This window comes from Morone saxatilis, unplaced genomic scaffold, assembly GCF_004916995.1.
Source record: "Morone saxatilis isolate NCDOM2014 unplaced genomic scaffold, NCSU_SB_2.0 Contig22, whole genome shotgun sequence".
Classification (NCBI taxonomy): domain Eukaryota; kingdom Metazoa; phylum Chordata; class Actinopteri; family Moronidae; genus Morone; species Morone saxatilis.
This window is the reverse complement of record NW_023339785.1, coordinates 11,933,649-11,948,642: the sequence shown is the minus strand read 5'-3', so window position 1 is coordinate 11,948,642 and position 14,994 is coordinate 11,933,649. Positions and strand designations below refer to the sequence as shown.

Genomic DNA, 14,994 nt, shown 5'->3' with positions numbered 1-14,994 from the left:
CCTGTGTGGAAAAATACTGTGTAGGTGTAGATATAAACCCTGTTTGTTACCAAGAGAGAAAAAAAACATGACAGTGAAGAATACCTCCCCCCCAACATCCTTCCCTTGTTTGTTTGTTACTAATATTCTGGAAATAGGCGGAGGTTGTTGATATGTGTTAGGGTGTAATGTTTGAGTGCTCACCTTACAGTAAACACAGTAAATCCTATGAGGACAAGTGGAGACAGTCGAGGGCCCAACCTGTCCTGTGGCGTGTGGTCCACTCTGACACACCCAGTGCCGGTAGGCAGGGGCACTGCACCCCCATAGGAAGCCCCGTGTGTGGCGTCCTCCGGTCGTGACCAGGATGATTAAGAGTTCCTTCCTTTCCTGCCCGGAGGGGCATTGGCAGACAGGCTGCCGACACCTTGTCCTGGCGGAGGAAGTGAGTCTCTCACAGTCCAAGGAGCAGCAGAGGAGCTGCACACTAGAGGCTTGGTCCAGTTCAAACAGACCTTTTCATTAAGGTTTGAGAACTCAAAAGGGAATAATTAAGGAGCGTTCTGTGAACTTGATTGGAGTTAAGAATAGTCTGAAGCTTCCGGTCACACTTCCACACTTGTGCTAGTGGTTCCCAACAAGAGGGTTGGGGCCCTCTAAGGGATTGCAGAATAAATGCTGAAGAGTCATAAGATAATGTGCATGGGAAAAAGGGGAAAAACATTCTTGCAACACAAACTATTTTTCTTTCGGTTTTAATTTTGTTTTAATTGTGAACTACTGGATAGTTTTACTACGTCAAGCCTCTGAAAACTATTGAAATGTAAAAACCTGTGAAAGGAACCGCATTCTTTTGGTTGTCCTGCTGGCAATGCAACCTGTAATAAGGTACTAATAACTTCAGAAAGGACAAAAAGGTTGGGTTCACTGATTTCAAGCAGATCATCAGTCATACTGTGGGTTTTATTTTATTGGCAGCAGAGGTTTGTAGATGCACACTGAGGTAACTGTCTACATTTTAAACTCTGTTTGCTTGTTGTAGAATATCAGGAAAAGGATGTGCATTGGACTTGTGGCACTTGGTTAAAAATACTGAACATGTTTTTGTCATTTTGAATAAAACCAAATTTAAACTAACCCAAAGACAAAGACAGTGGTGAACAGTCCTATGAGGCTTTTAGCTTAATTGTAGTAATTTCCAGTTGTTGAGATATTTTACTTTAAACCACAAATATAAACCTCATGGCGGAGGACAAGTCCGAGAATCATCAGTCATTAGCATTCATCCTCTGGGAATCATGAGTGTCTGTACAAGCGTCCTCGGGCCACACTGAAGAATGAATGAATATGTTTCCTCATGTAGGTATTTCAAACAATTATGAGTCGAGACTACAAGTAATGTATAAATATATAGATCTTTATTCATTTATTTACTTCATATGCTCAGTTAACAGTGTTGGGGAACATTACTTTCATCAAAACTAACTTGTTACACTACATAACAGAAAAAGCTGTGAGGATGGTTTGATAGTTACATAAAGAAATGCAATAAAATACATTCCCCTTTGCATTGAGGTTGAAACCTTTGAATGTTCTGTACTGTGAAAGCAGTAATTAAAATAAAATTTAATACAGAATTATAAGAAGCATACTCTGTTATGATGTTAGGCTGGCAAGAAATAATAAAACAAATACTGTAAATGTTAATTTCCGACTATGTACTAGAGTTAAAGAGTTAAATAAAAATGCAAAATAAATCAGAAATCTATGTAACATGTGACCCTCAACACTGTTTCATAATAATATACCTTTAGATAAAAAAAATTATACTTGATATAAAGTATCAGTGCATAATCACTTCCTCTCCACAAAAGCAAAACAAAAACCATCATTTGGAAATACTCAGGGGTTCAAAATATTCACTTCATACTGCAGCACATCACTGACAAACACTGTTTTTTTTAGTGATCAACAAGTACAAGGTAGCTGCTTTTCTACAGGGTGTGTGTACGCTAACACAAGCGTGAACAAAAGTTTGGTCCACAGTATTTTCAATACATCTGGTATGACAAATAAAACGCTCAAAATGCTGTTTTTCTCTTTTAACACGTTAACAAATAATTCAACAGTGACCAGAGCAGACCGGTGCTAACTTCACACACACACACACACACACCACCACACACACACACACACACACACACACACACACACACAGTTTTTGTAGCCTGCCCTGCAAGCTTTACCGACACTTAGCACGAGACGAGGGACCGAGAATATCCACATACGTGTTTTCTACGGGAGCACATTACCTCAGCTTTACTATACAGCAGCACGAACAGCATATACATCTGGAGTGAAATGTTGGGATATTACATGTTTAATTGAGGAAGACTGAGCTGGAAAATGCTTTGGTTACCTTTTAAATATGAATCTAGACAGAAGTGGATTACTAAGTAACAGTGTTTACAATCTAAATAAATACACAACTCATTTTACTAGTGCTTTTTGATGATGTCTTGTTCTAATCTCATGTTTCTACCTTTTTTTTTTTCCTTTTCACTTTGAACAAACAATAATAACACAGAGTTTCTTCAATACCAGACTGGGGTAGGAGGAGGAATCTACATGTACAGTAACTTTTCATTGAATTGCTTTCATGGTAATCTGAAGCTGTCTGGCTTTACCCTGCTTCCTCCATTAACCTCCATTAACCTGTGATTTTCCATAACCTGGAGAGCTTAAAAAACATCCACCACTACATGACAGAGCACTCCTCTCCTCTGTCATTCTGGGTCAACCTGAGTTACTTGAGCTGATATTTTTATGGAATTACTGGAGCACTGACACCTCAAATAAGAGACTTTTCATAATTAATAATCACTGTTATATTGTTGTTCATCTGCTTTTGCTCTGAGCTAACCTGAACTTTAGCCGACCTTCATACGAGTGGATGCAGCCACATTACAAAATGAACCTCTCTTTTACTTTTTTCTTTCCAGTTTCCACTTTTTATACAGAAAAGTCTCAATATAAACTTAGCTGTCCTTTGTTTTTTCTTTTTCTTTATCATCGAAGGTTGTAATTTATTCTGATCTGTGGTAAAGTTGGAATCATTGTGGTTTGTTTTCACAGTAGATGAAAGAAATACCTGAGCCTGTTTTCAGCTGTTTGATATATCACAGTGAATGTGGAACGAACCAGCAGCATTAACTTCAGCCTACGTCTGAAAACTGGAAAGGAATCAACAGTCTGCAGGTTTCCTTTTTGTTGCACAGCAGATGCCCTGGAAGTTGGAAGATTACTACAGTCGAGTGGATTCATGATTCATTTCAGAGCGTCCTTTCTAAACACTTTAAGAGGACGCTCACCTGTTTTCCTCTCAAACTTTGCTACAAAAACATCCAGAGATAAGAGCCTAAACAGAGGAGAATGAAGCCAAGGCCTCGAGGTTGTCAGTCAGATTCTCCAGGGGCAGAGCAGGAGGTTACACAGGGGGGGTGGAGTAGCGCACCACGTAGTTGTAGTCGGGAGGCGGGCTGTGACACTCCAGACCGGCGTCCAGGGCCGAGTCATCCAGACTGAAGTCCAGAGAGGGGACCGTGGGTGGGAACTTCTCCTTCTCTGTGTCACTCAGCACAGACTCTTTACTCTTACTCACTGCCTTCATCCTGAAAACACAAAGACATACAAAATGAGTAAAACAGGCAAATATATATATATATATATACACACAGGTTGTAAATATAAAAACACAGAAACTATCCACATACATAAAATCCCTATTCATTATTTACTTACCATAGAAAAACAAAAATGAGTATACAAATGTGTAAATGTAATGCAGTTCAGAAGCCTTTCTTGACATTTGCAGAAGAAAATGGAAGCAGAGAGTGTAACACCATTACATGTATACATTTCTGACTTCTGTTCTGTTGCTGAGTGTTTGTTTGTTTTGTTTGTTTGTGTGTTTCCGTCATCGGCTGGTGGTCTGGTGGGTTGGATTACATTATTAATGTTGGGGATACTGTTTGTATTTTGTATATTGTGAATGTTCCCTTTATCTCTTACGATAACGATTTTAAAACAATTCCATTAGACTAGCAATTAGTTGATTAGTCGATCTACAGAATAAATCTGCAACTATTATGACAATCAAATGATCTTGTTTTGAAGTAATTTTTTACACAAAAAAGTCAAATACTTATTTGTTTCAGCTTCTCAAATGTGAGGGTTTAATGCTCCTCTATTTGGTATGACTGTAAATTGAATATGTTTGTTGGATTGGTTGGACAGGGCATGATCTTTGAAGATGTCACTTTATGCTATGGGAGGTTTTGATGGACATTTTGCACCACTTATGACATTTTATACACAAAAGATGTTAATCAAGAAAATAATCTCCACATTAAATACAATCATCATTGGTTAGAGCTCTAATATCCACGAGTTCCAGTTTGTCCTAATTTTTCTGTTCATGAAAACAGAGATGCACCAATGTAATAATATGTGGCCATCAGCCTTACACAAAAAACACACACAGAACGAATCAGTGTGGTGTGACAGGATGATCAGTTAATATTGTGAGCAAGAAATGAAACAGAGGACCCAAATTTTCCTGAGGGCTTTTCTCAAAATGCATTCTTGTGTCCCCAGTATGTGGATAAATATTCAAAGCCCCAATGCAAAGATATCTTATATTATCAAAACAGCTTTCAAATTACTCTAATGGCATAATAATATCAAGATTTATCAAGACTTTGCTTTCTCGACTTGACTTGATAACCACAACAGAGGCCTGTTTGGATGTTATTTTGAAACACCTCTTGTGAAGCTTTACAATCAGACAAACCTCTCCCTATTCAAATATGATGTAATCAATCATCCTGAGCTTTTCTGCTTCACTTGACGCTCAGAATATGAGTAATTGCCTCTTATTGTCTTTGGGGTTGCTAAGGTTTCCCAGAACTCCTCTCTCGAGGCCAAAGGGTTAACACCCAGTGGGGGTAGGTGACGCCACTATACTGGAATGTCGCTCTGATGAATAAGCTACCTGTTAAACTAGGCATCAAAAATAGTTAACAATAGTACAGTGTTGCCAGTGCCAAGCTACAGGTAAAATTGGTAATTGGGCAACAGGAAACAAATAAGTCAGGACAAAAATACCTTTTGTAGAGCTTCAAATGTGAATGTTAGCTGGTTTTCTTAGTCTTATAATATTAAAATGAACACATTTAGGGTTTAGACTGTGGCTCAGACAAAACAGGACTATCTTTTGCACTTTTGTCTAATGTAGTAAATCACTGAGACTGAGGCAGCGTTCTTAGCAGTTATTGTTCAATTAAAATTGTGTTGTATGCTCAGGCCAGAGGAGTGGTGAATGCCAAAGGAACAACAGGTGGACTTCAGCTAAACAAAAGGAGCACAGCATTATAGTTAGCAGGGGAGGCCCTTGTAAACCCTCCTAAGTTCAAAGGTGGCAGTGATTGAGCGGTTGCCCAGCAAGGAAGTCCTCCCCTCAAAATGCAGATCATTCTCTGCACGCCTGTTGGTTCTTTCTTCCACGTAGAGGCCCTGATGACACTAGCAGACCCGTAATGAGTCTTGGCAGCCTTCGACGTCAAGTTCTGAGATCTAAAAGACACCTTGAGTGGGTGTTTGTGGAAAATTGAGTTTGGTGAGCTGTAAATTAATTACGGTGCTTCAGAGAGTGTCATAAATCTGTGTGTCTCATAAGTTATTTCCCAAGCGGTTGTTTACATGTTCCCTCTGAATAATTTATAAGAGCTTTTATATTGTTTTCACTGGTTTGCGCTCCTTCCTCTTCAACTTAACATCCAGGGAAACACATGAAGATTTGCTTTAGGACTATTTACTGCTGTTCCTCCTTTAAATCTCTTAAATGGAAGCCACAATACTTTGAAGTAGGAGTATTAATAGTTGCTACTGTGCAGGGAATAGCAGAATAATACCACAAGGTTTAAAGTGTAATTACTGAGTTCAGAGGTTTGACCCTGTAAATTAACCTTGCCACAGAGCCGCTGTAAACTGAGTATGTAAGCCTTACGACACCTACGGAGACCCTCATAAGAAAGAGATTTACAGAAATTTGACTCAGATTTGACTTTATCCTCAAATAACTCCCAAAGTGAGAACATATTGTCTCAGTGTTTTTTTTCCTTTTATGACAGTTTTATATACTTGCCTAAGCAGGATCCACATCTTAAAGCCATCAAACGATCCACAGGATTTTGGAGTACAAACTTTAGGCCAAGGTCACTCCTTTGGGATTATGCGTGTTTGTTACCTAGCATTGCATTACACCAGACAGCCATGACTCATAAGTTAAATCCATCTGGGAGGTATCTCATTCAGGACTCTTTTAGTGAAAACAAAGACGTTTTAGTGTGCGCTCTTAAAACAGCCAAACCTCAAGTGAGGCATCCACTTTGCTTTGTGCTCAGTCCTTCAGTTTGTCACTTTCAAGCTTTTTTCCCTCCCACTTCTCCTTTGTGCCGCTGTCCCTACCGCATGGCTTCTTCAGACAAAAGGATAAAGTAGCCACTGGCGTCTTTTTAAGGCAGAAGAAGAAACTTGTGTGTGTGTGAGTGTATGACAGTTATAGCGTCTACATTCCAGCACAGCGGGGTGGTTTCCAAGCAGGTATTTTGCAGTGTTTTACAGTGTGTGCTGATTTGTCACTTGCAGGGGATGTGCAGGGATGCTGTGTGGTGCAGTGTACGTACGCTAGAGCCATGATGCTCAGAGGTCGGCCTGCCAACGATTCGAGGCGCTTCAGAGTCTGCATGTTGTCAGACGACAGGCCCATCCCGCTGTCTGACTGACCGCCCTGATGATGAGAGTAAATACCAAATAAAACTCCAATAGTCACAGTTCCCTCTCTGTTATCTGAGGTAAACAAATATCTAAATGTTATTAAGTGAGTAAACTTTATTTCTTACAAAGTACTTTACAGGTCAGTGGCATAAAATAGAAAAATAATTTAAGGGAATGTTTAAATAGTGAAATGAATTGAAATATAAAACCATTGATGTGGAGTGATGGGTTAAAAATGTCTATACAGGTGGGATTTTCGTTGGAAATGTTCACTTTTAATTTATATATTTTAACTTAATATTTAAAAGCACTTTGTCTTGAGTCTCAACTGAGGAACTTTACACAACATTTGGCTGTCACACCCTAAAGAGTTAAGAGATCAAATCTTCAATTGAAATCTAAAACGAGGACGGAGCCAATGTCATTCCTCCAGGACTGTAGAAATATGTTTTCCATTTCTAGTGCTTGTAAGATGTCTTGCTGCTACATTTCACACCAATTGCTGCATTAGTAACTTTGGCAATATTTCTAATTTTCTGATTGGTAGATAGGAAGACTCTAAATACTCTAAAAGTGATGATTGAGGTTGAAGTATCATTCAAAAACAACACTAGATTTCTGTCTGAATGTTTTAAGCTAGCTGCCAATGGTCAGTTAAGTCAATATTCAGATGCAAAAAGTTAGAGGGCATCGAGTCTTTGATGGCAGCGAGGCAGCAGTGATTTTCATGACTAAAGGAGACGTGCCACTGGCATAAAAAGGGTAGTTCACAAGCAGATACAAACTAAATAAAATCCGACCAAGTATAGAGCCTTGTGGGACTCCACATAAATTAACAGTTATTAACTTTTAACACACTGTTTGACAGGTAGGATGAAATTTAAAAATAAAAAATTGGGCCACTATAAACAATATAATATATGTTCCGGTGTGAAGTTTCTAGCTAACTGTCAAATGCCTGTCTTCTAACTAATTGCCTGGGCTTAGGATAAGTTAGAGCACAGACTGCTTGTTTGTTTCTGGTTTAGTTCCAGTATAAATAACTCACCCTGTGGTTCTCATTTGTCCCATTTTCCATGGTAACCTCGTCAAAAGTTTTCACACTCGCAGGACGGATCTTGATGTTCCTGGAAGGAAAATATTTTTTGGGTAAGACTCCAAAATACCCCAAAATGTTCTATTTCTCTTTAGAGAATCCTTTGATTACACTTGAGCTGAAAGGCAAAATTCAGTAACAAAACCGCAGGAACTTAATCACTTAAATCAACAATGTGCAGCATCTATGACATTGTACTTTGAAAACACACCTTGTTTACTTTGCATTTCAACACTCAGAGGCTAAAACCACTGCTTAATTTGGCTTAAGGGGTAACTGTCATTACTTCTTTTCAACACCACCTCAATAAACACACTTGGAGGACCTGTGAAAACCCAAGAGCTCAACAAATATTATTTTAAGTGCACATAAATCTTGAAGCTGGCTCTATGGTTTTTGGTAAAATTCCTCACAGGAGCCACAATACAGAAAGCTCTGTGTCCAGCAAGCTGTGTATATTTCTTATCATGTTCAAATCAGGTCTCTCATTGTCCTCAGGTCAGACCTAAATGTTCTCCTGGTTGAGTTTAGTCTGAGCGCTACAGGAACACGAATTGTTTTGGATATTATTCAGGGCAAAGTGGGAAAGAACTGTTTTCCTTTGCAAAACAGACTTAGCGCTGTTTGCCTTTAACAGTCTATGGGTAGGTTTACATGTCTTTAAGATAAGGTGATTTATTTCCTTTGAATGTCTTAACAGGGTCATGGGGGAGTGTAACAGATTTGAATCCACAGCTATAACAGCCATTGCATGCTTTGAGTTTAATGCCAACATCTGCATGCTAACAAGCTAACAAGCTACCAATGAAAATGCTAACATGATGAAGTATAATGTATACAATATTATGCGATAGGTCATTAGTTTTGCAGGCATTTAGTCACCAGCCAAAATATTGGACAAAGTAAAATGTATACATGATGATGGCACCAGATAAAAACTATAATTCATCCTGAGAGCAACGTGAACGTCTATGCCAAATTAATGGCAACCAATATTCATTAGTTGTTGAGACATTTCACTCAAAACCATAGATGTCTAAATGTCTAAATGTAAAAAAAAACTCATATTGGCACTATTCAGAGGATCGCCAAAGCCATTAGATTATGAATGTCTGTATAACATTTGATGACAAACTGGACTGAACTGGGCTGACATTGACATTGCTATCCCCTGAGCCAAGTTGCTTGCCTGGCTAAATAACAACTCAGCACTAGGTAAAACAGATATAGCAACACATCTGTACATTGGAGTTTCAGAAGTACAATGATCCATGTTCTCACCAGGTGCTCCCTGAGTCACGGTGGGAGACAGGTCGAGTGGGTGTCTCCTCAGATGGCACTGTTGCGGACGGGTCTCCCACCTTAGCCAGCAGGGCTGTGTTGATGGGTATGTAGTGCTTCCCCTCCTAAATCAACCAAGCAGAGACAGAACAACTCAGTAAAGCCTTATACAGAGGCTTAACTAAGTCAACGGCATGTGCACGCTATAAAAACACACACATCCACAGGTCGTGGCGAGCAGCCAAAGAAATTAAGGTCATACCTAATAAATCCAATACAATGTTCATGAAGTTGATGGAGACGGCAGAGACTGTGACCAGCCTTCCTGCACTGTAACAATAGCTTTATTAATGAGAGTGTGTTGTTCTTTCTGTCCAGTCTGAACTGTTTCTCATGAATATAGCTTTCACAGACTCATTTCTAATGCAACATGCTGTAGTTTTCATGTGATGTGATGTGTGGCCTTGTCTTTATCTCTTATTACTTCACTGGACAATCTACAGTACCGTGTAGTCTTTGCAAAAGTAGTGAAATATAATTCCTTTTCATTGTGTGCCTATCTGTCTGCAGTAATTCACAATCTGGATGAGAAGTAGAGGCTGGAAGTGGATACATGACTATGGGCGTAGATCCTAATGACTGAAAATGATCTCTTCTTGTTAGGACTCTGGCCAGCTTCCTATCATCAGTGGTAGTTGCTTGCTCCGTGTCCCACTTTCTTCATTTTCAATCCACCTTCTTCAAAAACATTTTGTTATAACAAATAAATGTTTAGAATTTCAGTGGCTCATTAAGTTACACTGTACATTATCATAACTTATTCTGTGCTTCAAGGAGATGTCGAGAGCATTAAATACACTGTTCATACTCATTTGAATGGAGAATAGCTACAGAGGTCTTTGAGGGTGCACCTGATCTGAAACACACCCTTGGAAAACCTACCAAGCCATGAAGACCTCTAACAAATCAAAATGTCGGCTGTGAAAAGGACGGATTGACATGTGAGTAAATGGTCCTATTTCCTTTATGTGTAATATGCTTGCATAATATTAAAATTCAGATTTTTTCTTGAGTGGATATTTGTTGGCCTGATTAGAAGAAACAGCTGTTTCTGACAGCCTTATAAAATTCACAAACAGGTTGCGACATTTCACAGCATTCATACCAGACAATGTTATATTATATTGCACAAACAATTACATTGCTTTTCCGTGTGTTTTGAAGTGGGGTTCCTGTTACGAGACTAATGGTGCCATTTCAAAGGGAGCCAAGTGTTTGTGTTGAGTGCTACTTCCCCTCTCAGTTACTCTGAGCACCCCCCCTGGACGAGACGGAGTACTAAATTCTCTTTGGGCTGCAGAACTCTGATCAGCAACACTGTTTCCTGAATATTTGAGTGACTCATACGCAAGAAATAGTAGTGACTAATATCAAAAGAGTTCTGCAACATTTCCATAAATCTCTTTTCACTTTTAGTTTGGGCTCACACCCGAGCTCACCAGCTGCACATCATAAACTATTCATTCCTGCTACTGTTGAAACAAATCTGACGCTGACTGGATTTTGTCTTCAAAACATCTTGTCTATCATACCTGTTGCACACTGGCCTGAAGCAGGTCTCCCAGCCTTTCCACCAGCTCAGTGAAGGTTGGTCGCTCCAGTGGCTCACCCTGCCAGCAGTCCAACATGGTCTGATATCTGAGGGCAAAGAATACAGCACTGAACACAAACTGCAAGACAGACACATGCAAGCCTTCACCATACTGGATGGACACTCTTAATGCTGCGCTTGATGCGTTGTAAACTGTGACTAAGCACCTTTAAGAGGAACATCAACTATCCTCAGGGTTGGTACTCCTTTGTCTTTTTATCTTTAATGCACAAACCTCTCTGCATTGAGCGACCACATCTGGTTCACCTCTAAATCGACTGTCATGTAGAATATTCATACATGCCCTGTTTTCTATTTCCAGGTGATCCTGAGCCTCTGTGGCTGTATCTGATTCTCTCTCAGTCTTGGCTGTGAAGACCAGTGAGAGCACACAGCCTCACTCAGGTCTCTGACAAGCTGTCAGCGTCTCTGCCCTTGTGGGAAGACTCAGAGCCTTTGTGTGAGTTTCAATGGCAGTGGCCTGTCTCATTTTGTGGAGGAATTTAGAAACCACGGCTGCTGTTCAAATTACATTCACAGCATGTTACTGATTGGGATTGGTCGGGTGATGGATCCCTATCCTGTTTCTGTTGCAGCAACCACCACTTTCCCTATAGATATCTTAAGTTTTATGTAAATAGAAGTATTATGACTCCCCTTTGGCCTCATATTTAGTCAATCTCAAGTTAAGACTGCAATATTGACCCCCCCCCCTCCTCTCCATCTGTGTTTTTATGCAGAGCATCTATATGTCTCTACCTCTCAGTGTTGTGAGGCCCCGCTGAAAGGAGCTCAGTGGCTGTGATTCCCACGTTAATACATGTAGAGTTTAGTCATCCAGGTGGTAGCCCTCCTAACGGTGACAGGATGTGGAGAGCAATGATCACAGCCTTTATGCATATTATTGAGAGGGGGGAAGTAGACACATTGTATGACTTCACAATTTAAACCACATTTCCTGCCTGGTCTGTAATGAGAATAAATATCCTGCCCCCACATTTTGGGTCTAGAGGGACTGTGGTGTCTCTGGTAAGGAAGGGGGGGATTCTGTTCTGAACTCAGCTATTTTGTCCGGTTGGGTAAGTGGGAAGTGAGCATCCTATTTATTGTCCTCCCACTCATACAGCATAAAACGGCATCCGCTAAATTCCTCTGCAATGCATCAGAACGGGGGATCTTATTAACAGACAACATTCCTGATGAATCAGTGCTGCTGTGGCACAGTATAATTGCACTGCCTGCATCCTCATGTGCTTTTCATCATTCATACGTTATGAGTTTGGGATCAGGATCAAGGTGCCAAAACGTGGGCTTACAGACATGTGTGATCGACTGCAGACCTCTGCGGCGTATCAGTGGAATTCACCCCACTGACTATGAGTGCATTACTGTGCATCCCATTTAAACTGATATCAGCAGGTTTTATCTTGGCTTTAAATCAACAGCAGGCCTCACAGCCGTAAGCATGCAAAATATATAATCTGGCAGCTCTGCTTTCGTCAATATACTGCCTGAACTGAGATGGAAAGTGCGAGAGAGTCTTGGCACCAGTAGGTCTGCATCTACAGATCCTCTACTCTGACTGAAAACTACAGTCTGGATTACATTTTATGTTTCATTTCCAATCACCGTCTCCTTTGCAAAGATGATGAATTCATTCAGTTAGTTTTACTTGGCAGAAGCTGTTTTAAAACTCTGGACCTTTTGATATCACATCATTATTGAGTAGAAGTGCAGCATTATGCTTTCAAAACAAATAAGATTTGTGGACTATATGAGTCAATCTTAAATTAAAACCAAACAAAACGTATACACTCGTGTTGGAATGAGGCTCGGTTGCAGAGCTCAGACTGTGATTGCTCAGTCTAGAGCGGCTGTACATTGGACTGCAGAGTCCAAAGTGTTCTTATTACAAAAAAAGTTTGCATCCCTGACTGACAGCACTGATACCAAAGAAGAGGACTCTCTGTTCTCCCACAGATATTTATGTCCTGCACCATCTACCAGTCCCTGCTCCATAAAACTCTTGGACTTCAATCATTATATCTGTGCCACTGTCAGTCATGAAATGCTTCAGAGCTTCAAGCTCACCACTGGAGAGCTAATCGGTAGCTAGTGTTTCCTGCTGCTACATTCAGAGTAGGATTACCCATGATTCTTATCAGGCACCCCTGACCTGCTGATGAAACCACAAAGAGGGAAAAAAACACAATGCCTCCTCTTCGTTGTATATTGATATGGGAGCCTTTTACTTGGTTGCTGGCTTCATTTTCTTGGCCTCTTTGAGGAGAAAATACAACTGGGGGTATGGGGCAAGCTGGGATAAACAAGACGTCTCCAGCTATGGGAAAGTCACAAAGATCTGAATGAATGTTCAGTCTTGTTTGCACTGATTAAACTAGCTCTGACATGTTTTTGTTTTCTCAGTATAAACAATTACATTTATGTTCTCTTGAGGTGGACAGTATGCAGGTGATTTAGACTTTAATTTGTTGTTGACTGAAGTTAATAGAAATTCTCACATTTCAGAGGAAGAGTATTCTGGCGCTCTCATCCTGGTCCCCTCTTTCAGCCTGCAGCAAAATTCTTCATCAATTTGGACGCCAGGGTACGGGGAGGCACCTGGGAGTAAAAAAGAGGTGGAGAGGTTAATTACAGAGTTATTTGTTGTGCACAAAAATGCCATTCAGTCCATTTGTATGACTTTACATTTATCCTAACATACTGGTAAATATGGAGGTACTGTATATAGTATGTAAGAATATTTTTAAGAATGTTAAGTTAGTAGACTGTGTTTGGTCACATAATTACTACAGTGCTTTACAAACAATGTAATACTTGGATAAACTGTTTGAGGTATTTTAAAGGCTCCAGTTAATCTTTAGAGCGCCGTTATTCATAAAGCCGGTTCTCAGGTTTCAAACTACTGACACATATTTCATGGAAAAGTATAAAGAATGGAGAAAAATATTTAAACAAAAGAAAAGCTCACATTCTTTAATACATTTAGAGGATATCAATATGCCCAACTCACTGAGTGACTGACACGTTAAGGTTTTAAAGGATTATTAATATGCACAATGTGCAGTTACAAAGACAACACCTGCCCAGTCTTTGTTTGCATTCTTGATTCCCCACTGGGAACATTAAAATCCCTTTACGGGTGAGTGCGAGCGACTGTGCAACTTCACTATTCTACATGAAAACATCTCGCAGATTTATTTACAAGTTCTTGCAGATTGCCTAACAACTGCTGCATACATACATGGTTACTCAAATTGGACAAAAAAAATTACATATTTTTGATTAGAACTGATTGGATGTAATTATGGTCCACTCATGACATACAGTAAATGGGTAATGTTTTAATATGTGTATGTGTGTATTATTGAGTCATGAATCTGTCAGATGTATCACTCATCAACCAAAACCACCACCATTTACTTTTGAAACACACTGTTGGTAGTAAAATATGAATTTACAGCCAAAGGCTATTTCATGCTTGGCCCTCTGTGAAAACATAGTCATACACTGAACCGACTTGTATCCAATATCCAATTTAGTTGATTTTGGAAAATAAAGCCAATTCTATGTTATCAACACAATTTCCTGATTCACCATCTTTGCGGCTACCCAGATTTATAGAGAAACCACAGATTCAGCTCGGCTCACCTACAGAGAAATTAATCTTGCTGCGAAAGTAAAAGACACAATCTGTGAGTTGTCTAAAAATTTAACCCAAATTGTCAGTGTTCACATGGTCTATACTTTCTTATCAGTAAGTGCTGAGGGTTAATATTAAAAATATAAAAATACTACTCCCAAATATAAAATATGCTTCTGCTTACACATTTCTTACGGGTTTTAGAGAAATATACTTTAAATATAAACAACTTTTGTTGTATGTATTATGTGCATTTTATGGTGTAGCCAGAGGAACTGTGTTCATTCTCTGTGTTCATATCTTAATGCAGGGCTCTCAAACTCAAATTGGCTTGGGGCTAGTGCTCGCATTGTCCTCTAATGGGAGGGTCACTTCGATGATCAAAGTATTACAGGAAAGCGCAATATTTTTTGGAGCTAGAAATAGTTTCAGATCCCTGTCTTAATGTATCATATGGTGTGTTATTGTGTAAATGTACAGTCCAAA

The 14,994-nt window shown here is 39.6% G+C and overlaps 1 protein-coding gene across 1 annotated transcript in view; it reads right to left on the bottom strand.

Moving 5' to 3' along the window:
- Positions 1 to 1,375: 1,375 nt before the first annotated feature.
- Positions 1,376 to 14,994, bottom strand: part of kdrl (kinase insert domain receptor like) — a 44,220-nt gene continuing 30,601 nt past the window's right edge. The window contains exons 25-30 of the mRNA XM_035669125.1: positions 13,367 to 13,466; positions 10,786 to 10,891; positions 9,194 to 9,318; positions 7,865 to 7,943; positions 6,726 to 6,829; positions 1,376 to 3,650 (exon numbers count right to left, since the gene is read on the bottom strand). Coding sequence (XP_035525018.1) covers positions 3,467 to 3,650; positions 6,726 to 6,829; positions 7,865 to 7,943; positions 9,194 to 9,318; positions 10,786 to 10,891; positions 13,367 to 13,466 — 698 coding nt within the window. The 3' untranslated portion in view covers positions 1,376 to 3,466. The remainder of the gene's footprint in view (positions 3,651 to 6,725; positions 6,830 to 7,864; positions 7,944 to 9,193; positions 9,319 to 10,785; positions 10,892 to 13,366; positions 13,467 to 14,994) is intronic.